The sequence below is a fragment of the Pelobates fuscus genome, chromosome 2 (genome assembly GCF_036172605.1).
Source record: "Pelobates fuscus isolate aPelFus1 chromosome 2, aPelFus1.pri, whole genome shotgun sequence".
Lineage (NCBI taxonomy): Eukaryota > Metazoa > Chordata > Amphibia > Anura > Pelobatidae > Pelobates > Pelobates fuscus.
Window position 1 is genome coordinate 320386643 of NC_086318.1, and position 24719 is coordinate 320411361.

General features: G+C 43.0%; 1 protein-coding gene across 1 annotated transcript in view; it reads left to right on the forward strand.

The window, feature by feature from the left end:
- The window catches only part of ATG5 (autophagy related 5), a 224947-nt gene that overhangs the window by 66436 nt on the left and 133792 nt on the right, over window positions 1–24719 (forward strand). Inside the window, exon 5 of the mRNA XM_063441308.1 lies at window positions 2769–2931. Within this exon, the coding sequence (XP_063297378.1) occupies window positions 2769–2931 (163 nt within the window). The remainder of the gene's footprint in view (window positions 1–2768; window positions 2932–24719) is intronic.

The window sequence follows — 24719 nt, forward strand, 5'->3', positions numbered from 1 at the left end:
TTCATCGTGTAGGTCATCTGGTGACCTGTCACGGGGCCCTCCCCCCACCCTTGTCTCCGTTTCCCTCCCACCCTCTTGTCCCCCTATTGTATCTCCCTCTTTCTTCCCCCGTTCCAGTGGGCAAAACCCAGCCTTGATGGCGAGCTCCTGGGAGCTAGCGTTGTGGGGTCTAGCCATCGGGCGGGTTCTCCTCTCGAGCATAAGGCCCAGTGTGAGTCACCAACCCTCGATGAGGAAGCAGGTTCAGTGTGTCCCCCCTCCCCCTGAGCTAGCCCCTCCAGGCTCTTGAGTGTCCCCCTATCTGCCCACCCTCCCCCCCCTGTCTGGAGCCGCAGCTCTAGCAATACTTGCTGTGTCAAAAAGCACATCAGCGTTCTTAGAGTGGTGGAGCACCAGAGGCACCCCGATGTAAGGTCCATAGTTCATATCATGCCTGTGTTATCAGGGTAACAGTTCCGAGGCCGAGTCGTCTAGCAGACGCGGCTGTTATCAGTTGGGCATCCCCACTGGTCTGGTCGTCTGTGTGCGAGGTGGTCTCAGTCTCTGGGGACGGGGGCCCATGCCTTACGGTCTGGGGGCAAAGGTGTAAAAATTTAGCGGGTTCGGCCAGGGCAGTGTCTCCGGTGGCAGGTGTAGCTCTTTCTGGAGCGCCTGAGCATCTTCCTCTCCTAGGACCATGAAGGGGCCGTTGGGAGTTGCAACCTGCAGTCCCTTGGGAAAACACCAGCGGTACCTCAGTTGGGCTGTTTGCAGTTGTCTGGTTAGGGGTTTCATCGCTCTCCTATATGCCAGGGTTGCTGGGGACAGATCGGGGAACAGGTGAATCTTCGAGCCTTCCAATAAGATTTTATCTGTGTTTCTGGCTTTGCGGAGGATCTCCTCTTTCAGGGGGAAGCTCTCCAGACATCAGATGATGTCGCGGGATGGGCCTTCAGGGGGTCCCTGGGGCCTAAGTGCGCGATGCGCTCGTACAAAGCCTATAGGCGTCTGAAGCGGCCGGGCCAGTAGTCTGTTAAATAGATCTGACAAGGTGGCTTGAATAGGGGTATTCTTGTCCAGTCCCTCAGGCCCCTGATGCGGATGTTCTGTCTCCTACCCCTGTTATCTAGGTCCTCAATATGAAGTGCCATTTGCTGCAATACCTTTGTATGGGATTGCAGCATGTCAGTGTTTGCTGCCTGTGCTGCAGACATGTGATCGCTGTCTGCTTCAAGCTGGGCCACTTTCTGGCTGAGGCCTTATATCTCCTCTCGCAGTGCGTGGATCTCTGTAGTGATGGAGGTGCGGAGTTCTGCATTCGGGTCCGCTTTTGTGGGTAGTTGTTGCAGTATGGACATCAGCTCAGGGGTGGAGGTTTGGGAGATCGCTGGCGTGTGTTCTCCCTGCGGGGACCGCGGGCGGGAAAAACCCGAGGCCGTGGAGTCAGTTGAGGCCTGCTGGTCCGGGTCCGCCTGTGCCACGAGGTACTGTTTCATGGAGGGGTTCGGAGTACTTTTCAGGGTGTATGCGGGTCTTTGGGCGCTTGATGTGCGGTGTGTTTTCCCCATTTTGAGCTGTTGGCTGTGCGGTCGGTGAGGTTTAGTGCAAGGCCGGCGGGGAGCTTACGGTTTAGGCAGCCATGTTCGCGGACCTCCAAGCCACGCCCCCAAGCAATACCTTTTGATACATCTTACACATTGGAAAATTAATATGAAATAAAAATAACTGTGGTAGTAGCTGGAAATTAGGGATAACTGGAACAAAATTTGACCTAGCTGATAATTTTGCTTAAATGGGAGAATATGTTTTCTCATTCCATTAGGAGTGACTTCATACATGTGTCCAAGACTTTCACCACTAAAATAGAGATGAATGGATTTAAGCATTCAGAACTGTACATGTATACAGTGTTATTTTTATTAAAGGACCACTATAGTGCCAGGAAAACATACTCGTTTTCCTGGCACTATAGTGCCCTGAGGGTGCCCCCACCCTCAGGGTCCCCCTCCCGCCGGGCTCTAGGGGGTAGAAGGGGATAAACTTACCTCTTTCTCCAGCGCCGGGCGGGGGACTCTCCTCCTCCTCTCCTCCTCCTCGGCTGAATGCACATGCGCGGCAGGAGCCGCGCGCGCATTCAGCCTGTCCATAGGAAAGCATTCACAATGCTTTCCTATGGACGCTGGCGTCTTCTCACTGTGATTTTCACAGTGAGAAGCGCGGAAGCCCTCTAGTGGCTGTCAATGAGACAGCCACTAGAGGCTGGATTAACCCTATTATAAACATAGCAGTTTCTCTGAAACCGCTATGTTTATAGAAAAAATCTGAAGTGGTCTGGGTGCCTATAGTGGTCCTTTAATCAATATCATATTCCAAAGTGATGTTATAAGTGGACAAAGAAACCTGTATCTACAACAAATGAAGTTGCTGATACAGGAACAAAATTTGCTGAGGGCCCTGCTCATATGGACATACATTTTATAGGGATGAGGGATAATTACCAAAGTACTAAACTATACATACATAACATACATAGTTAAAATTGGTTGTGAGGTAAGTTTACAGCATAATAAGATCTGGGAACATTAACACATTTGGCAAGAAAGAAAGAGAAGCAAGTATGTTTAGAGAAGAAGGGTCATTGACTGGTGTAATACATATTCTAAAATATTTCATACTGTTTAGTAGTAGTAATAGTCTAGTAGTTGGTAATATTAGTTGTTTGCACATCTTTAGTTGTATTCTGTTAAAGAGTCGGTCATTTCTAAAAGGATCTGCTAAATTTCTTTTAGAATTTTCCAGCAAAGGACCTTCTGCGATGCCAGTCAAAAGATGTAATAGAAGCACATTTTATGTCGTCTGTGAAGGAAGCGGATGCATTAAAGCACAAGAGTCAAGTTATCAATGAAATGCAAAAGAAAGACCACAAGCAGTTGTGGATGGGTTTACAAAATGGTAAGTACGTTTCCACATAGTCTGAACCGTTTCTTGATAATTCTATCTTCATTTCTTCTTACATGAATTATAACGATACTAACAATCGGTTTCTAGTAACAGTTATTTCCTACACTGTGAGAATCAAAACACTCTGCGTGCTGTTGGGTTTTAACTCAGTTGGAAGCTTTTCAATAGATACTCTTAGCCAGCTTAGTGATACAAGTTTTATTGAACTCGGCAAGAATTCAAAACTCTGAATTTAAACTACAGCACCGTGCTTGCTTTCCAGCACTCGGGGCTTGACAAATTTCCCTAGACTTTCAGTCACGCGCAATTTTGATCAACAAGCAACATGAACACTTAAAGGAACGCTATAGGATCAAGAACACAAACCAGTATATCTGACCATATAGTGTTAAAATAACTACCGGGCCCCCCTAAATATAGTAAAATCTTACCTTTATTCCTGTTGGCTGGTTCTGCCTCTATAATAATAATAATGACTAGTATTTATATAGCGCCTTTCTCCCAGTGGAATTAACCAAATCGTCAGCTGAATAGTAATAAATGGTTCTCATTTTATCTACATCACCAGCCCTCTACCCCTGATCCGCCTCCTTGACTGACATTATCAGTGATGATCTCAGCCAATTACAATGCTTTACATAGGAAAGCATTGGATTGGCTGAGATTGTCAATTCTGATGATCTCAGCCAAGGAGGCATGACGGGGAGTGGAGCCAAACACCACCTTGGCCAATCAGCATCTCCTCATAGAGATGTGTTGAATCAACACATCTCTATGAGGAACGTTCAGTGTCTCCATGCAGGGGGTGGAAACACTGATTTTCAATGCTGCACACTGTGCTGCACTGCCCCAGGAAGCTCCTCTAGTAGCCATCTGAGGACTGGTCACTGGAGGTGTTCCTAGGCTGTAATGTAAACCCTGTCTTTTCTCGGTCAGGTGGCCAGCCGACTAGCTCCAAGCTACCCTGAGCCAACCGCCTGCATTCTCCTGCGGACGGCCCGCTACAATACTCCCTGACCCGGCCGCCTCCAATGCCCCTCAGGCTGGCCGGCTACAGTGCAACCTGAGCTGACCGCCCCCATGCTTTCTAGGGCGGGCCGCCAGCTCAATTGTTTGCCCTGCTGACACCTTTAGCTAAAGGGCAGACAAATCCCATGGCGGCCGTTGCCTGGGATTTGCCAAGCCCTGTACTAATAACTATAATTGTACTTTCCTCAACCACTAGTGTATGTAACATGGCAGTATTTTATCAACAATAGTTTGAGTTACATTAACAGACATCTTACTTCCATTTTCCCTAATTGCTTGTTTGCTCTTTTCTTTGTTTAGGAAATATAAAACATTGTATACACTTGCTGTAGTGGAAAGATTTCTAAAAATGGATCTATTGTTTTTGAAACCAATAACAACATTTCAGTGGTATTCATATTTAATTTAAAGGGACATTCCACTGTTCAAATCCAAAATATTTTTTTGAAAAATCACTGTTTAGTAGACGTACCCCAAATGAAAACATCCATGCATTTAATTATGTATATAGTTATATCTAAAACCAGCTTGCAAAAACTGCAGATTTCTTGTCTAACCCAGTGATGTATTTGCCTTGGGCGGTATTTTCCAGGGGGCGGCAAAAAAACACAGCCCCCAAATGCCCATGTAATACCTTGTTAGCCTCGTTTTAAGGGGGCCCAGAGCCAAACCTTTGGGCCCCTCCGGGGCAGGCGGCCAGTTGAGCTCCAGCCGGGCGGCAATACGACATCATTCTGGCTCCCGGCATCACTCTGCAGCGGGAGTGAGCAGGGAGAGCTCACAAATCAGCACTCCCTTGCCGCCCGCCTGTCTTCCTGCCTTCCTGCACAGCAGCCCAAAACAGCCCGGCCAGCAGCCCAACTGGATCCAAGGTAAAAAAATCCAACCAGCTCTCCCAAATGTAGGGAGGTTGGGTGGATTTCAATTAAAATAAGCATAAATAACAATCTGTGAGTGCTGGGTGGAAATGTGTGTGTGTGTGTGTGTGTCTGTCTGTGTATATCTGTCAGTGTGTGTCTATGAATGTGTGTGTGGCTGTCAGTGAGTCTGTGTGTATGTCTGTCAGTGTGTGCCTGTGAGAGAGCCTGTGTTTCTGAGTGACTGTGTGTGTCTGTGAGTGAGTGTGTATGTCTGTCAGTGTGTATGTGTGTGTCTGAGTGACTATGTGTGTCTGTGAGGGAGCCTGTGTGTCTGAGTGATTGTGTGTGTCTTTGAGTGTGTGTATGTCAGTATTGGTCTGTGAGTGAGTGATCGTGTATGTGTGTCAGTGTGAGTGTGTGTGTCTGCATCATTGGGTGTGTATGTCAGTGTGTGCGTGTCTGTCGGTGATTGTGGGTGTCTTTCAGATTGTGTCAAATCAGTGAGTCTGTGTGTCTGTAAGTCAAAGGGTGTGTTATGTGGGGATATTTATGGGATGATAATATTAAACAGTCGAGAATTGCCCACTACTTCAATTCTCTTAGATCTTAGAGATCGTTATCATGTAAGTGAAATGTATTCCATGCAAATAAAATCACAATTTGTTATAAAAATAGATATAATTTATTGTGACAAAATAATAATAATATTAGGCAGCATGCATGATAATAATTAGTGAATATTTAGTATAACATAAGTATGCAATACAATGGCTAACAGCATCAACTGTCAAGATAAGATTTATGGGGTACTTCACAGACAGAAAAAGTTAAACTTCACACAGCCCAGCGAAAAGTCGTAAAACCTTGGCTAACAGTTAGATCAACTGAGTAACCCTTTCAATGCTGGCTAGATCCTCCTAGGCATATAATATCCTATTCTCATGTAATTTTCAATTAAAATAACATTCAAACCAGCTCATTAATATTTCCTGGAACCATCCAATAAGAATAATCTACCAGATTCTATAAGCCAAATTTTAATTTGCCTAAAAAGATATCATCTTATTTAGAGCAAATCAATACACCTGGTATGCTAACACGTGATATCACATTAATATATAATTATTCTTAATTCCACCTGCAGAATGGAATGTTTATAACTATATATTCTTTAGTTAACTAAGATTTCTAAATATTGAAATCTGACCGTTATTTATCCAGTCATATATCATGCTATTAGATTTTTAATAAATTTAGATTAATTAAATAAAACCAGCATAATTACCAGTTAAGTAGATATTCTCATCAGATGCTCTTAGGTAGCTAAGTGTCAAGGAGTGTTTCTTGAGTTGTGTCCAAGAGAGTTTGAATGTTAGTCCCAGAGGGAATATCTGTCCTGGATCTCTCTGAATGTCTGAATCTGAAAGCCCAACTAACATTTCTCTTCCCTTTGTCCTAACTTTTTAAAGGGAAAGATTACCTGTATGTCATCAGTTGGTATAACCAATAGGATACTGAAGGTGTGGTCAACCTGCAGATTGCAATTTAGGTATTTGGTCCATAGAGGGCACTCTCGCCTCACAATAATCTTTCCTATCCAGGAAAGAGTTATCTTTTCCTGATGACGATTTTGACGTAATTTGGCTTATCTAAAATGACTACCAAAACTTACATTTGCTGTCAGTTCAAAGCGTTTGCCTCAGTCTTTGTGGCAACGACTTTGATCGTAATTTCTAGAATTGACATGTCTAAACTCAATTTCACCCCTTACTTACAATGGAACCTTGTAAAATTTAGAAAGTAAAATTAATTACTTAATCTTCTCTGTCACTAGTGTCTGTATTTAAAATTATTTCTATTCTATTAGCATTTAAACAGAGCATTCCATCCCCCTGCTTCATTGCTTATCACTTGGCTTGTTTATATAATGCATTCTTTATCTCAGGCTCAGTGGCTGGTTACAGAAAGGATAGAAATTATGTGTCTTTGTTATCCTGAAGATAACAAAATGGAGTCTGCTCTGTTCTGAGTGATTCGGGCAATATACACTTTTAATTTCTATTTTAGCACAAAATGTCTGCCGATATAAATATCCTGACAGTTAGTCATTAACAAGAAGAGGTGTGGTTTTGACAGGGAGGGATGGGGAAAATTTAAATTAGGGCAGGGCAACACAGACCCCAAATACATCACTGGTCAAACCCCGCCCAGACTTCATGTGACTGTCCAATCACACACTTCCCAATTCAGTTCAATGAGAAGTCTTTGCAAATCAGGTGCTCCGGGCAATTGCTGCCTCTTGAGTTCAGTGCAAATAAGCTAACCACGCCAGGAGGTAACATTAGCTGTTGTCTGCTTGAATAGCAAGGGAGTGTAACCAGTATAGTTTGTAAAAGTGTCAATTTCTATTGAAATCTGCACTTTTTGATAATGGAAGAAAAGAGGACACACTCTTCATACATAAAGCTTTTTAGCAAGTTTAAGTGCTTTAGGGGTCTGGAGTGTTCCATTAATTATATTTAATATAATTCCTCCACTTTGCCGTTCATGGTTGGTTCTCTAAAAATTTATATCAATTTAGATAGGATTGATATAAAATACAACTACGGCACTTTTGTGAATAGACATCTAGTTGTTTAAAATGTAAGGTACAATGTATCATGTTGCCTGCAGAAAACAGTTAATGGCCAGCTCTTTACTCAGTGTGAGTAACTGAATTAGGCTAACAAGCACCAATACAAAAACAATTGGTTTGTTCTTCAGCAAATCATCTGACGCAAATATACACTCTAAAACAGAGCACTGTGTAGTTATCAAAACAACTTTTTATGTGATAACACGGATTGAAGTTGAAATCCAGGAAGCTATGAACGTATTGGGTACGAATTTAAAATCGGCAGTAAAATTATATTATGAAGGATGTATGAATAAAACCATAATGTAGATTACTGCATATCATTATTTATATGCTCTACTATGTTGTTTATTACAAAACTATACAGTATCAGGCTAGAACCCATTATATGACACTGCATTGATTCAGATTGGTTCACTTAAGAAGACAGTTTAGTTAAAGGGACACTCCAGGCACCAATACAACTTTAATGCATTTAATAGGTTTTGGCCTCACTAATACTCAGTATGTTTTGCATGCTCAAATCTTTTTAGTTTTTCCAAAAAAATAAAGGGAGATCCTCCCGAAAGCTTTTCATTCCGAATTCTGTTAGTTCGTTAAAAAAGTATTACAAGATACAAATTTCATGTTATTTTACATAAAAAATAATTTAATTATGCATTGCTATAAATACAATACCACTTCAAGGCTAGGTTTTTAAAAGAAACTTTCTATAATGATTTCACACTTTTCTCCTTTGAAGATCTGACACGAATGCCACATCATTGCTTTGTTTCTATTGCACTGTCACTCAGACTGACAAATGTGCAAAGGAAATAGTAATATTATAAGTTAGAGTTTTATACCCTTATGACAGGCAGCTGCTTTCTATGAGACGATATGGGGGGAGTGAGGGGGTAGAGGGGAGTTGTGTGTCACTTTCATATGGCCACCCTATCTCCTTCACCCTATATGACCTTTAAACAGGTTGTAGCCGACTTACTGAAAGTGGGCCAACTGCTAAGTTCCGAGAAACACGGTACTGCTGGTGAAAGCATGTGGGCTCAGACTGATATTTGGCAACTTCCATCTGCCGATGCTTAGTGACTCAGAAGAATAGTGACCTCCATCTTTCTGTTGCAGTATGACAGATAGTTTGGTCCCAGGTGCAATTGAAAATACTGCTGAAAAGCTTAGTCATCCTAATGGCATCAACAATATTCGCTGCAAGAAAAGGGTTTGCAAACATACACATCTACATTTATTTAATATGAACGAATACAAGGAGTACTGTGTTATCATTACAGAGAGTTATCATACAGTGCTTTGTAGTTTAGCTCCCTTATTCCAAACATGTAGTGTCCTGGAATAAAGTAGTATCCATACATATGTTTAAACTGCAATTGGATAAATACTTGTAAAAACATAACATACAGGGATACAATTTCTAATTAGTGGGGTAATAGCGGCTTGATCCGAGCAGACATCTGACTGCTATTTTGGGGTCAAGAAGGAATTTTTTCCTAGTTTGTGGCAAAATTGGAAGCGTTTCAGACTGGGGTTTTTTTTGCCTTCTTTTGGATCAACAGCAAAAACATATGTGAGGAAAGCTGAACTTGATGGACACAAGTCTCTTTTCAGCTATGTAACTATAAGACCTATTTCATGCTAACCTTACATGAGCATGTATGGATCCTGGTAAAAGTCTGTATCCTCATTTATATATTCTAATGTTTGAAATATTACTATACATTCATGTGCAATTATAATTCTGCTCTGTAGACTATTACAAGCTTATAGTGGCATTTTAATATACTAGTCTTATGCTATTCTAATGCAGAATTAGTTTTATGATTCCATTGTATATAACACCTCCATGGAGAGGTTGAGGTAATCTTTACTGTAGAAACCTATTTTCTTTTAAAAAGCTCACTGTGCTGTATATATATCAATATCCATATTCTTTATTTATTTTTGCTACCATGACCTTCTAATGAGGAGAAAATATTTAAAGGATATTGAAAGCAATGCAGTTAGATGGGTACCGTATTTTGATTCAAATGTTCTACTCAGTTAAAGGAACACTCCAGTTGTCAGCATGTCCCGTCTGTCTAATTCCAAGAGAAATCGGCCCTTTTATACACGTTTTATACACGTTATACACGTTATATCGGCCCTTGATAACACGTTCTGACTTTTTGCTTGGAGGTTTGTTTCCAAGTCGAAGTCAGAGCTTTTGCAGTATTTGTTTCAATGCTTCATTACCAGAATGTCTGGAGGATTATGGCAACTAACACACACATGTCTTGTGTCTAATTGCTTCTCTGTGAGAACCATTGAATTGACCTGGAGATCATCATTAGTTACAGCAGAGTTGGAACAAGAACACAGTCTTGCTTCTAGATTAGGTCTAAGTAACCTGTTTTTAGGATACATTTGGTAAGCCGTAAATCTAAAAAAACAAAGGAACTCCTATTTTAGAATGAAAATGTAAATATTTCTAACATTACAGTGATCCTGTACACTACTAACTAGATTAACTTGGCGTAGTAAAGAATATTTTTGTAGTTTTATTCATTGGTAGTGATCCATGACATTGAAACGTTCATTTTTGTAGTTTTATATATGTAGTGTTTAGTTGTTAGGTATGTGTGTCGTGGGTGATGCACAACATGTTCTTGAAATCTGCAAAAGGTTTTCGAAACATCTTCTGAAAACTTTCAAAAGCTAATTTAGACCTCTCAGCTACTTGCAAAAGAGAAATAAAACGACCAGTGAAACCAAGAATGACTCCAGTAAGACATAGAGTACTTTTGAGTGCTGTTTTATTTATTTTTTTGTAAGTAGGCTTTCGTTTGAGTTATCGACTCCTAACGGCTAAGTGATACACCGTCTATGACCACAGAATAAGAAAAGAAAGTACCATTTGCAATAACTATTTCACAGCATGTGCTTACATCTGCTGATTTGTTTGCTTTCGAAACCTCAAGGAAGTTTAATTCTGAGCTGAAACAGAGAAAAAAAACATTTACATTTCTTTGGTGACAGTTGCACTGTTTATATTTTTTTTTTTTTTTTTTTTTTTTTTTTTTTTTTTTAAATTCTTTATTTTTCACGTGCAAAGGGTTACAGACAAGCTTGAAACGCCACGATAGCTGTATCAAGCGCATACAATCGTCATAAAACAGTTACATGGCTTTATATAGGTTGCACATTTTATATTTAGTTAATATGAGAATCGTAGATAGTCAAACTTAAGTTATGAAATAGAGGATAAGTTAACTTAGTCCTTGCATTTTTTTTTTTTTTTATATTAAGTCATGCTAAGGGTAGACATATTGATGAAGCATTTTGGCAAGGTCTAGGTAAGCTCTGACAATTCAACATCATTAGAGGGACTAAAGTAGCTTAAACATATATCAGGTTGTTGATTATATGTTGAGTAACATGCTAGACAATTTCTAATACCCAATCTGCTCTAGCTAAAGTATGCAAGGTGTGAGTACAGTGTGCTAGACTGGTGAAGTGTACATATACTGATAAACTAATAACCATGAAATGAAACAATACTGTGCATTGTTAGTAACAAATGACAGGTAGCCTCTCCGTTCGCCATTCATCCAACACCGCATGCTGGCTGTGATAGAGAGTTCTCAGTGTCGGCAGTTAAGCAGCCTCTTGTCATCTCGGGGTACCGCTGGGAGCAAGAATTGGTCGGGTGTCGCGTGAGTTCTCTCAGGCAGTGCTGGGGCCGCTCCGATCTCCGTGCCCAGTTTGGGACGGGAGTCCCTTCCCTGTGTCCATGGGTCCCGCTGAGTAAGATCTTCCGGTGTCTATTAGCTGGGCTGTGCAGCTGGAGCAGGTTCCCTCTCGATGTGGTGTGCACCCGAGGAGGCCCTGGCTTCTCCAGTCCCTTCCGCTTTGCTGCTTTGCATGGGTGAGGTAAGTACTGAGCTCTCTGCCTCCATCTTCTATCTCTGTTCGTTGCCGGAGCTGTAGATTGTTGAGAGGAGAGCGGAGGCTGTCTAGATGAGTGGTCATCCGCTATTTGTAGTGCCCCATGTTGCTGCTTGTGCGTAAGGGGGGAGCGATGTGGGGGGGACCCCGGGGTGAGCCCCTGTTTAGGCTTTAGGCGACTCACCCGTCGAGAGTTGAGGTGATTAGGCTTGCGACGGGTCTCCAGAAACTCTAGCCAGTGCTGGCATTTCCACAAGCTGCGATGTGTGCAGTCCGCTCTGTGTACTGTTTCTGTGGAGAGGTAGCTTGTGAGGGTTCCGGCCCCAATGCCATCCCGCATGGCCTCCGCCATTTTGGTGACACTGCCTGGGGCGTGGGTCTTAGCGGTCCTGCTGCTTCGTCCGTTTCACTTGTAGGCGATAGGGTCTCGAGGGTGTAGACCGGGATAACCCCCCCGGTCCAGAGGGGGGGGAACGGGGCCGGTATCCCCGCGGGTCCGACTCTACGCCCCGAGCAGTAAGCGGCAGGGCAGCGGCCGTCCACCCCGCTCGCCTCCGGAGTAGGCCTTGAAAAAGTCGGGTAGGATTCCTCCTCCAGGGGACTGTAGCCTGTCGGGCCAGCCTCACCCTGGATCTCAGGGCTCTCTGCCCGGCGGGGGCCACCGTTGCCGGCAAGTTTTGTGCCAAAATTCGTGGATATATAGCTGTTTCTAATTTTAGGCTGCAGGAGCTGGTCTCACATGCGACCAGCCAGCTCGGCGTTCCGGCCCCGCCCCCCCACTGTTTATATTTTTAACATATATATATATATATATATATATATATATATATATATATATATATATACATTTTATAATTAATGCAAGCTTTTTCTTTTTTCTTTTTATCTTTTCTGCTCTTACTGTAACTTACAGTACTTATCCCCTGCAAAGGCATTTGCTGTTCATGAAGTCACACCAATAGTTTGCTGATCAGACTCCCTATTGACTTATAAGTGGCATACCAAGGCAAGAAACTACATAGAGCCACCATTGACCTACGTGTTAGGATATGATTGTGCATGAGAAAGGAAATGTTCACCATACCATGCATAAAATAGTATGGATCTTGGCCCTTCTACACCCAAAGATACGTAAGGACATCCATTAAATATTATTTACCCTGAAAATCTGAAAATATTGTTTTTACAAATCTTTTAAATTGCTACTTCTTATGCCAGACTTCAATTTTAAACTTTATTACACATCAGTTATAATCTGCAGCTCAACTGATGATGACATGGGAGGGACTCTTTTACACTTGCTTCATACCATTTACCTCCCAAAGTATTAAAAATTTGTTACTCTCTATTCAAGGAACACTATAGTGTTAGAAATAGAAAAGCCTGTATTCCTAACGCGAAATTGTCCATTTCCCTAACTTATTCGGTGTCTCACCAACCTCACTTGTAAAGTGTTAAAAACCAAGGGCTCCCTAATTCTAGTGCTGAATTACACATTGCAATGGCTAGTTCTCCTCCTTCCGTGACGTTACTGTTATTTTAGAATCTAATCATGGTGCATTTTGAATCAGTGTTTCCCTGTGATGAATTTGAATGTTAGACAGGAGTTCTTTGATAAAGCCACTGTTTACATGCTACAACATTATCAATTTGGTTCCTACTGAATAATTTACTTATGTGAAGCATATAAAAATAGAACTTAGGACAAAGTTTATGTTTCACCAATTGCAAAGGCTGGGGCTGGGCATACTTATCACTATGTATTTGGATCCCAAAAGATTTAAGACCCAAAGCACACCGGCTTCTACTGACCACAAAGTTGATTATGTCCATATAGGATAACAATAGACACAGAGTGTGCTCCAACACATTTTGGTCACCAGCGACCCCACTGAAAATCATACATGTAATTAACCCTACATTCAATTTTAAACAATGGGCAGAACAGAAAAACCTCAGGGACCAGGACACAAGCTTGACGCACACCACCAGGTTCGAACTCACGTGCATTAAAACACACTCAGGCAGGAAAAAAACTCTATCATTCTGTTATAGCACACTCATAGAGAGGTCACAGGGTACAGTGCGGGCATTCCAAAAAGAATGGCACAAAGACATTGGGAGAGAGTTGACACCTCAAGCCTGGAAAAAAAACCTTCACCGCCTTTTAGGGAATGTCATTCTGCGCATCCCACTTAGAGATATTGAGAAAACTGCTATACCGGTGGTACCTAATCCTGGACAAATTGGCCAAAATATATAAACTACCACATAATAAACGCTGGAGATGCCATTCAGAAGTAGGCACCACTCTGCACACATGGTGGACGTGCCCAATAATAGCAACACATTGGTCGCAGGTAGACCATTTGCTAAAAGTCAGCACAGGCACACAAAATAAGCCAACAATAGAATGTTATACATATGGCCTCTGGGCCTCCTGAAATCAATACAGAAACTAGCATTTCTCATCCTAATAGCAGCAGCCACACAAGTAGCGAGGAATTGGAAATCGACAACCATGCCATCTATAGTGGAACTAATTAGCCTGACCTCAACAAATGTCGAATATTAAAGTTTAGCAACCGTACAGTGGCAAAAAGGGGCAACTCAGGGGGAAGTCAACAAGCTTTGGCAAACATATAAGGAGAAGAACCATATAGAACCACCATAGATAAGGACTACCTCATGACACACTAAGCCCAAAAGGGCAGTAACGCACAAGGCAATAGGCTCAGCATGATGAGAACAAATGACCAACTGTTGTAAATAAGTTCTTACAGTTGGATAATAAGTCACTATAGTTAAAGTCGATACTGGTAACAGAATGTTGGGTGCCACCGCAAGAATAAAAAGATATATAACAGATGTGTACAAGTGGTATAAAACATGTCAACACCGTAGTATGACTAGATGGCAGTAACAGAATCCAAAGAGAAGAATTGTTTGTTTGACCAAAGTGTTACTTGTCTTATAAAAGGTATTGGCACAAAAAGGAGCATGTCTAAACGTTCTCCCAACCCCTTTTCTTTTTTGTATCCCATATTTCATGCTTTGCAAAACAATAAAAACTGTCAATTACATTTTTTTTTTTATAAATAAATTTGAGAGCCTCTGGGTTAAAGGGACACTATAGTCACCAGAACAACTACAGCTTAATGTAGTTGTTTTGGTGAGTATAATTCATTATATGCAGGCATTTTCATGCAAACACTGCATTTCCAGAGAAAAGGCAGTGTTTACATTGCCCCTAGGGACACCTCCAAGTTACCACTCCTCACATGGCCATTGGAGGTGCTTCCTGGCTCAGTGCCGCACAATAGGCAGCTCTTCAAAGACCTGCATTGGTTTAATGCATCTCTATGAGGAGGTGCTGATTTGCCAAAACTGTGTTTGACCCACCCCCTTGCCGATTTTAGCCAATCCAATGCTTTCCCCCAAGGGCAATTCTGATGATGTCACCAAGGGGGCGGGGCCAGCCCCGGCAGACACACGCTGTGCTAGAAATAAGGTGAGTTTTTCATGCTTTTAAAGGGGCTAAGGGGGGCAAGCCACCTAAATGGTGGATTATACACTATAGGGTCAGGAATACATGTTTGTGTTCCTTTAAAGTCAATCTCTGGTTGCTTCTATAGCAAACTCCCATTGAGACTCAAAATGTGCTTATGGGACATATTAATAGCTGCTGTGACAAACATGGCAAAAATACAAGATTCCATGCTTGCAATCGAAAATTGATTCTATGAAAACTACTCGTACCTGTGAAGAAATGACCCATACATTCTTTACACCTATTCCAAATTCTCTAATAATTGTAGGAAATCACTCATATATAGATAAGACCTTGTGCACAAATACTGAATTAATCAAATGCTTGCTTATTGTCAAATGAACAAGTAATTTCAACAAAACATCCAATGATTGGTCAGCGCAGTTGAACTGGATTTGTGCAAAGTCTAATGAGCATTATTTCCGCATGAACTATTGCATGTGTTTGCTTTGTAGTTCTTATTTACCAAGTCTGTGCTGCATGCATTGTTAAAAATAAATCAGAAGGTAATTGAAATGCAAGTGGAGTAGAGATAGGGAATTGGATCATAGTAAATGCATTGCCGTGTTTAATTTTGTAAATAAAAAAAAAGTAAACGTAAACCCTTGGTGTTTTTACATCTTCCAGTAATTAAATATAGTCATAATTGGAGAAAACAGGATGCTGTGCTATAATCATTTTACTACACTTTAAAATAAACCCTGTGTATGGGGAAATGTAAGCTGATTGAGCAGGGCCCTCAATCCCTGTGTTCCTGTGGGTCCAACTTGTCTGGTTACAAATACTTGTCTGTTAGTCCACCCATTGTACAGCGCTACTGAACTTGTTGGTGCTTTATAAATAATAATAATAATGATATTTCTTGGTATACGATGTGCATACATTGTTATGGTTGTAGTGCTGTTTAATCTAGAGGCTCTAAAACATATGCCTTAGAGATAACACTGAAAAATATATGGAGGTCCTCTACATCATATAAGGTAAATTAGTAACAATTGTATACTTCATAAGATTTTTGGTTTACGCTTTCTTCCTGTTGAATTCCGGTGAAAACCGTATTTCAAGGTAGTACTTGCTACTGAGTATTATTTTCATTTCATGTGCGTTCCGTGCAAATTCTGTTTATCAGATTTTATGTCATCTGAAAAAAACTGTACAAAAATGGATAGATATATTGATGTATTCTATGACATATATTTTGACCTATATATTTTCTGTACACTTCCTCTTCACCATCTGTGCCTTTATTCCACCTAAGATGTGTTTGTAGGTGCCGTCATTGAGCTAATGTTCAATCCACACCGCCACCACCACCGCTGTAGTTTTAAATTAGCTAGGGGCAGCAGTGGCGGCTCTAGACTTTGCAAAGCCTTTGGTGAAACTCAAACATGAGATACCAACTAACACCCATAGTGAAAAAAAACTAGCGTTTGCATTGTATGTGCACAAGGAGCTTAAGTTTTATTGAAGGGCGGGCTTGCAGCACTGGAAAAAATGGAACTGTGTTCGATGTTCTGAAGCTTGCAATGTCGCGGCTCGCTGACTGTAGTTACGGCATCATTTGCAATGAAATGAATTGGTAAAAAAGCATTTAATTTGGAATTATGCTATTCGTTTATACATGATTGCAGGGTATGGTTGCATAGCCTGGCAGTCGTGTATACCCCTTCAAGTGCTGGTGTGCTTGGGCAGGGTGAAGGGTAGTGAGCGTGGCAGTGTGAGCGAAGCTGAGTGTGACAGGATTACAGGGGTTTAATGTGATGGGGTGAGTGTGGCAGAGCGACAGAGGTGAGTGTGGCATAGGTGGAGGAGAGTGTGACAAGATTAGGATGGATTACTGTGGGTGTGGCAGGATGAAAGCGGGTGATAGTGGGTGGGAGTGTGACAGTTTGTGGGACGTTTACAGTGTGTGGGAAGGCTGTGTTTTAGTGATCAGCTGCCTTGTGATGTAATTCCAGTAAAATACAAGTTTAGCAGGCTAAGATTGCCACAAGGCATATGTATGTATATGTGTTTGTAGTATCAGTTAGTTAATTACACGTAGCTAAGATACTGTTATCACTGTACTGACCAGGTGCAGGAATGTAAGAACTGGAATTACGCGTCCCTCTCCTTTGTATCAGATGAGCCACGTGGTTAGACCGGATGGATGAGTTTAGACTCTATTCATTAAATAGGTTAAGGGTATGTGTGGGTGTAGTTAATTGTGGGAGGAGCTACAGTGCTATATAAGGAATGTACTCTATGTATTCAGTACTCAGACTTTGCTGTATTTTGGTGACGCTAGTCCCTCTGAGTCCCGATCGGTGATCCAATAAAGAATCTCTTCCTTCCTGAAGAAACCTGTGTCCATCTCTCTGTGCTTGGCTTCCGTCAGTTTCTCCGGTATCATTTGGTGCATTGGCCGGGAAGCTCATCGTTCAACGGTAGCTGAGAGGCAGAGGCGTGAGACGGTCTATCTTTGCCCACGTTCTCTACGGCTGCACCCCTGAACTTCTGCGTGGACCTCCCTTCGTCTCGGCGCCACTGGTCTGTTGTCCAGGAGATCATCGGCCTCTACGTGAGAAGTGCTGGGGTGTCCCCGTCGATGAGTGTGAACTCAGGTTCAGGAACGAGGAGGTAAGACAACTGCTGTTTTAGACGGCAGGACCCACTAGGGGTATACCGATTGTGCGGTAGGTCCAAAGGGGTTTTGAATCTGTGTATCTGCCCCCTCTGTCGGAGGGAAGGAGCGAAGGCGCACCGCTCGATCGAACGCTCTTTAGTCAGACCGTTTGATTTGGTTAGTCAGGCGGGGTCCTGGTGTAAATAGCCCTAGCCGGACACCGGTGTCTTGTCTAGACTAGCGTTCTAGGGTGTATATTACGTTCGCTAGGTCGGAGGGACCGGGAGACTAAGCGGCGCCTGTGTAAATTCGGTTCGCTAGTTCTCATCCTATCTGGGCTAAGTGGGAAGGCGTGTAAATTTGGAACCCACTAGACTTTTGATAGTGCGACTAAGAGGCGCCTGTGTAAATTCGGTTCTCTAGCTCGCTATATATGTGGTGATTGGGCAGTGTGGCTAACCAAAACGGGTGTATATAGTTTTAGGTAGTCCATTCAAGGTACTGGCCAATAGTTTAGTTGGGAATTGTAAATGTGTTAACGATTGTTTTAGTAAAGTGTATATCTTGTTAGATAGCGCGAGCTCAGCCGTCTAGCGAGAGTGTTAATAGTGTGTTGCTGTATTATAGTGCACGGTACCATAACCCTGTATATTTACTGACATTATATAATAAGTACTAATCATTGTCGTCCATTGCATGTTTAACACCATAACCACTAATAATTGTATTGTGACCTTAACTTGTGCTTTGACCTATGCTAACCGTACTGTAACCGCTATTTGTAAAAGACGATGTTACTGGGGTGTGTTATAGACGGGTAATTCGTATATAGAGAATTATAGCGTGGGTGACTGTATAGTTACGCCAAAGGGCATAATATTGATTATATAGTGACTGGTGTAACAGCTGTGTGTGTACGGGAATTCCCTGAGTGTTTATTGTTATTGTGTACGTTTCACTTGGTAACCGTACCACGTGGTGCTGTTGCCAGAGGAAACGGGTGTGACTGTTGAATAGTACGCGTGTATAGTATTCGTTGTCGACGACGTTCCATTGTTAAGTATGGGTGCGTCGCAGTCAACGATTCCGGATCCCTTAGGATGTATGGTTAAGAATTTTAAAAAGGGATTCAAAGTTTGTGATTTTGGGGTAAAGATGTCTCCTGTACGTTTGGTCACTTTGTGTACTAGGGAGTGGCCTACTTTGGTTGCGGCATGGCCGCCACGTGGCAGTTTGGATCCAACTCTGGTACAGCGCTTACACGTGGCTGTATCGGGTAGGCCTGAACTTTACGGCCAGTTTCCTTATATTGACTGTTGGAGACAGGCCGTAAATGACTCGCCAAAATGGCTCCAGACATGCCACGAGGAGCAGTGTCGCCTCATGGTAGCTAGGACTTGCTCGTCCACTAGGACTGGTGTTAGGCCCATTTTGGACACGCCCCCTGAGTCCGAGATCCCTTTGCCGCCCCCTTACTTTCCGTTAAGAAGAAGTGACGCAAACGCAGGAAGTCCTGCACCCCTCCCCTCATTACCCTCATCCACTTCCGCTTCCTCCTCCAGTACAGGATCCACCCCCCCTCGTACTAAATCTCCCCTTCCGGAACCAGAATCCACCCCCATTAGAAACGAATATCCTGATTTGGCGCCACTTCAGACTTCCGGTCAAGCTTCATCTAGCTCGGCTCGAAGTGTTTTATTTACGACCTTTTCCCAAAACCGACCTCCCACATCCCCATACCCTATCTCTCCCCGACCGGAACCCATGACTGACGCCTCTCTACGTAGCCCCATCCAAACCCGACAGTTGACTGGTGCCCAACAATTAAAGCACTATCAGATGCCTCTTCGTCTGAATCCCGGGTCAGCTTATATCGATGCCGCAGGTCAAATGGCACACGCTGACCCAGTCTTCGTATATGTCCCATTTACCACAACCGATCTTTTAAACTGGAAGACCCATAATTCCTCGTATACTGAGAAACCACAAGCTATGACTGATCTGTTCACCTCAATAGTACAGACGCATAATCCGACATGGGCTGATTGCCAGCAGTTACTAATGACTTTATTTAACAATGAGGAAAGGACAAGAATAAATCAAGCAGCCATTAAAGCATTAGAGGATAGAGCCCGTGCTTTGAACCAAGCCAATCCAGCAGCATGGGCCGCGACACACTATCCCAACACCGATCCCGATTGGAACGTAAATGGTGCTGATATGGTTCAACTCAGAGCCTATAGAGACGCTATAATTGCTGGCATGAAAGCCGGAGGAAAGAAAGCCATTAACATGTCGAAGACAGTTGAGGTGATCCAGAAAAGCGATGAAGCGCCCAGTGTCTTTTATGACCGATTATTGGAGGCATACCGCTTGTATACCCCCTTTAATCCGGAAGACGCAGACAATTCCCGAATGGTTAACTCCGCCTTTGTCAGCCAAGCATACGGAGATATTAAGCGCAAGCTACAAAAGTTAGAAGGGTTTGCAGGTATGTCCATCACCCAACTAATGGAGGTAGCAAATAAGGTCTATATGAACAGGGATACAGAAAGTAAGAAAGAGGAAGAGCGCAAGATGCGTAAAAAGGCTGATATGCTAGCGGTAGCGATCGCAGGCGTAGATAAACGGGGCCCAGATAGAGGCAATAATAGATGGAGTAGGGAGCTTTTGAGTAGGGATCAATGCGCGTATTGCAAGGAAGAAGGGCATTGGAGGAACGAATGTCCGCAAAGAGAGCAGTACGAGAGAGACCAACCCAGGGCAGGCTACGGAAACTTTAGAGGTAGAGCGAGAGGTAGAGGAGGCCCCGGAGGGAGTAATGGTTATAGAGGGAGTAATGGGAACAGAGGAAGTGTTAGGGAAGACAGGTATATTCCAGCAGCGCAAAGGTCCCGCGATAGAGAAGGTAGGGACTTTGTAGGATTGGCTGACACTGTCATGGAGGACTATTGATACCGACCGGGCTCCATCCCCCTTGGTCGAGCGGAGCCTATGGTCGATGTATCAATAGGGGGGAAAAGGAGTGCGTTCATGATCGACACTGGTGCTGAACATTCAGTGGTGACTAATCTAGTTGCTCCTCCATCTGGAAGGACTATTACTGTGATAGGAGCAACTGGAAGAAGTGCTGAAAAACCGGTTCTTAAAAGTCGACTCTGTACATTGGGAGGCCACGTAGTAAAACACCAATTCCTTTATATGCCTGAATGTCCAGTCCAATTGCTGGGACGTGATATGCTATCAAAATTACAAGCGCAGATTACGTTCCTACCAAATGGAACAACATCCTTAAAGTTTAATGGACCTTCAGGTATTATGACTTTATCCGTACCAAAGGAAGAAGAGTGGCGACTTTATACAGTGTTGACTAGCCAAAACCCTAGGAGTGATGAGACATTGTTTAACATACCAGGAGTTTGGGCAGAGAACAACCCACCAGGACTGGCCCGCAATATTCCACCAATAAAAATTGAACTGAAACATGGGGTTTATCCAGTGAGCCTAAGACAATATCACATTCCGCAGAAGGCTAAGAAGAACATCCAATCCTATCTGGATAAGTTCATACGGTATGGTATCCTAAAATTCTGTACTTCCCCCTGGAACACCCCATTGCTGCCTGTTCAAAAGCCCGGTACAGATGAGTATCGACCTGTACAGGACTTAAGAGCAGTCAATGATGCGGTTGTTAGCATACATCCAGTTGTACCCAATCCATATAACCTGCTTGCTTTAATTCCGGGCGGGGCTACTTACTTCACAGTCTTAGATCTCAAAGATGCCTTCTTTTGCCTCCGAATTGCCGCAGAAAGCCAATGTATTTTCGCTTTCCAATGGGAGAACGCTGTAACGGGCTCAAAACGCCAAATGACTTGGACAAGACTGCCCCAAGGGTTTAAAAATTCACCTACCCTATTTGGTTCAGCTCTAAGTCAAGATCTACTGGATTTCGAGTCTATCCCAGGAGAATGTGTATTGTTACAATATGTAGATGACTTGTTGATAGCAGCAGTTACAAAAGAAAAATGTCAGCAAGCAACGCACGATCTACTACATATTCTCTGGAAGGCAGGATACAAGGTGTCCAGGAAGAAGGCTCAGTTGTGTTTGCCAACTGTCAAGTATCTGGGATTCCATATCTCTGAAGGTCAAAGGATTATGGGGCCAGAGAGAAAAGAAGCTGTCTGCCAAATACCAATACCCAAGAATAGAAGACAAGTGCGAGAATTCTTGGGGGCAGCAGGCTTCTGTAGGATATGGATTCCCAGCTATGCGATACTGGCAAAACCTCTGTACGCAGCCATCAAAGGTACAGAGCACGACCCCTTCTTATGGACCCAAGAACAGCAAACGGCATTTGAAGATGTGAAGAAGGCTTTGATGAGTGCCCCAGCATTAGGTCTACCTGATCACACACGACCATTCTACTTATATGTACACGAGCAAAGAAGAATGGCTGTGGGAGTATTGACACAGTACTTGGGATCATGGCAAAGACCTGTTGCCTACATGTCTAAGCAACTGGATGCAGTGGCCAGCGGACTTCCACCTTGTCTAAGAGCCGTAGCTGCAGCCGCCCTGCTAGTAGCTGAAGCCGATAAACTCACTCTGGGTCAAGAACTTTATGTACGAGTCCCACATGCAGTACAGACGTTGTTGGATTACAAAGGAAATCATTGGTTTAGTAACAGCCGTATGACCAAGTATCAAGCAATGTTGTGTGAAAACCCAAGAGTGCATTTAGAGACTGTAAACACCTTAAATCCAGCTACCCTTTTGCCGCAACCTACTGAAAGTCAACATGATTGTTTGGAAGTAATGGATGAAGTATTTTCAAGTAGACCAGATCTTCGTGATTTTCCCATCCAGAACCCCGATGTTCAATATTACACCGACGGCAGTAGTTATGTGAAAGAAGGGATCCGCTATGCAGGATATGCAGTGACAACAATAGACAAGGTGATAGAAGCTCGGCCACTGGCGAAAGGAACATCAGCACAAAAGGCAGAATTAATAGCACTAACACGAGCGTTACAATTGGCTGAAGGTTTAAGAGTAAATATCTATACGGACTCTAAGTATGCGTTTTTAACCACTCATGCCCACGGAGCTTTGTATAAAGAAAGAGGACTACTGAATTCAGAAGGCAAAGAAATCAAGTACGCAGCTGAAATCCTACAACTATTGGAAGCAGTGTGGGAGCCGAAAGAAGTCGGTATCATACATTGTCGAGCGCATCTGAGAGGAGATGGTGATGTAACCAAGGGAAATCGGATGGCAGATAGTGCAGCTAAGCGTGCTGCTGAATCAGGAAGACAGGAGTATGTGGGGCATATAGCTGCTCTTATACCAACTCCACTGTCCCAATGGACTCCAGTTTATACAGCTCAAGAAGAGGAGTGGTTAAAGACTGAACCGGGAAAGTATTTGGAGAACAAGTGGTATCAGCTAGAAGATGGAAGAATAGTCATACCAGCATCACTAGCGGTAGAAATTGTCCAAAATTATCACAACGGGACACATTCTGGGAGAGACAGTACTGAAGAATCTCTCAGGAAACATTTCTACATACCAAGATTGTCCAACTTGACTCAGGCCATTGTACGCAGATGTGTAACGTGTGCTAAGAATAATGCAAGACAAGGACCAGTAAAGCCACCAGGAGTCCAGTTTATGGGGGGACTCCCCATGTCCGATCTACAAATAGACTTTACAGTAATGCCTAAATCGGGTGGACATCGTTACCTGTTGGTAATTGTGTGCACCTATTCAGGCTGGGTAGAAGCATGTCCTACTCGTACAGAGAAAGCAGGAGAAGTTGTAAGATTCCTGCTACGAGAAATAATACCCCGATATGGACTACCCTGTTCTATAGGATCGGACAATGGTCCAGCTTTTGTTCATCAGTGCCTACAACAACTGACTCATATGCTTGGTATAAAGTGGAGGCTTCATACTGCATATAGACCCCAGAGTTCTGGTAAGGTAGAGAGAATGAATAGAACTATAAAGAACCAGTTGGCTAAAATGTGTCAGGAAACCCAACTTAAGTGGAACGTTCTCTTACCCATAGCTTTATTGCGAATCCGCAGTACCCCTACCAGAAGGATGGGCCTCTCTCCTTTTGAAATCATGTATGGGCGACCACCTCCCGTACTTGGTAACTTAAGGGGGGACTTGAGTCAGTTGGGAGAAGGAATTACCCGGCAGCAGGTTGTAGAGTTGGGTAAGACTATGGAGGAGGTACAGAAATGGGTACAAGATAGATTACCTGTGAATATTTATCCCCCTGTTCATAGTTATCATCCAGGAGACCAAGTGTGGATTAAAGAGTGGAATAATGTACCGTTAGGGCCCAAGTGGAGAGGTCCTTATGTTGTTCTTTTGTCTACCCCTACAGCGATAAAAGTAGCCGAAGTAACTCCGTGGATACATCACTCCAGGGTTAAACCAGCAGCAGTCGATTCTTGGCAAATTACAGCAGATCCAGAGAATCCCTGCAAGATCCGGTTGAAACGCACTACTCAGTCGGAGTAACGAGGAATTATTGTGGATTACAAATTTTATTGTTACAGGTGTGAGTGAGAAGGCCATAATAAAGCCTGTCCGCTTACCAACACATAGTGTATAAGCCAGGAAAGTCTCGAAGGGACACCTGTGAAGACGAGCAGAACTCCATTCCCTGCAGCCCTCACATCCTGGAAGCTGAGGTTCCATCGCACGGACGAAGACTGAGGATGACGGCGAAAGATGTGCTTTTGATTGTGTTTATTTATATGTGTTTTTATATTCAGGAAGGTAGAGGTACCGACACTCCTAGCTGTGAGGTATGCATTAAGACTACGAGAACAGGTAACCATATTTCCCAAACCCTAATTTGGCATTCACAATACGAATGTAAAGGAGAGGTATCAAGATGTAGATACCTAAATATAGACTATAGTGTGTGCCATTTAGGAGTAGGAGAACCTAAGTGCTTCAGTCCAGAGTATCAACCTCGTACAATTTGGTTGACTCTCAGGAATGGAGATCCTCAGGGGACCCTAATTAATAAGACGGTGTTAGAATCCGTACATTCTTCGGGTGTTCTGCTATTTGATGCATGTAAGGCGATATCAAGTGGTAGAAAACCGTGGAATGTATGTGGGGATCTTAGATGGG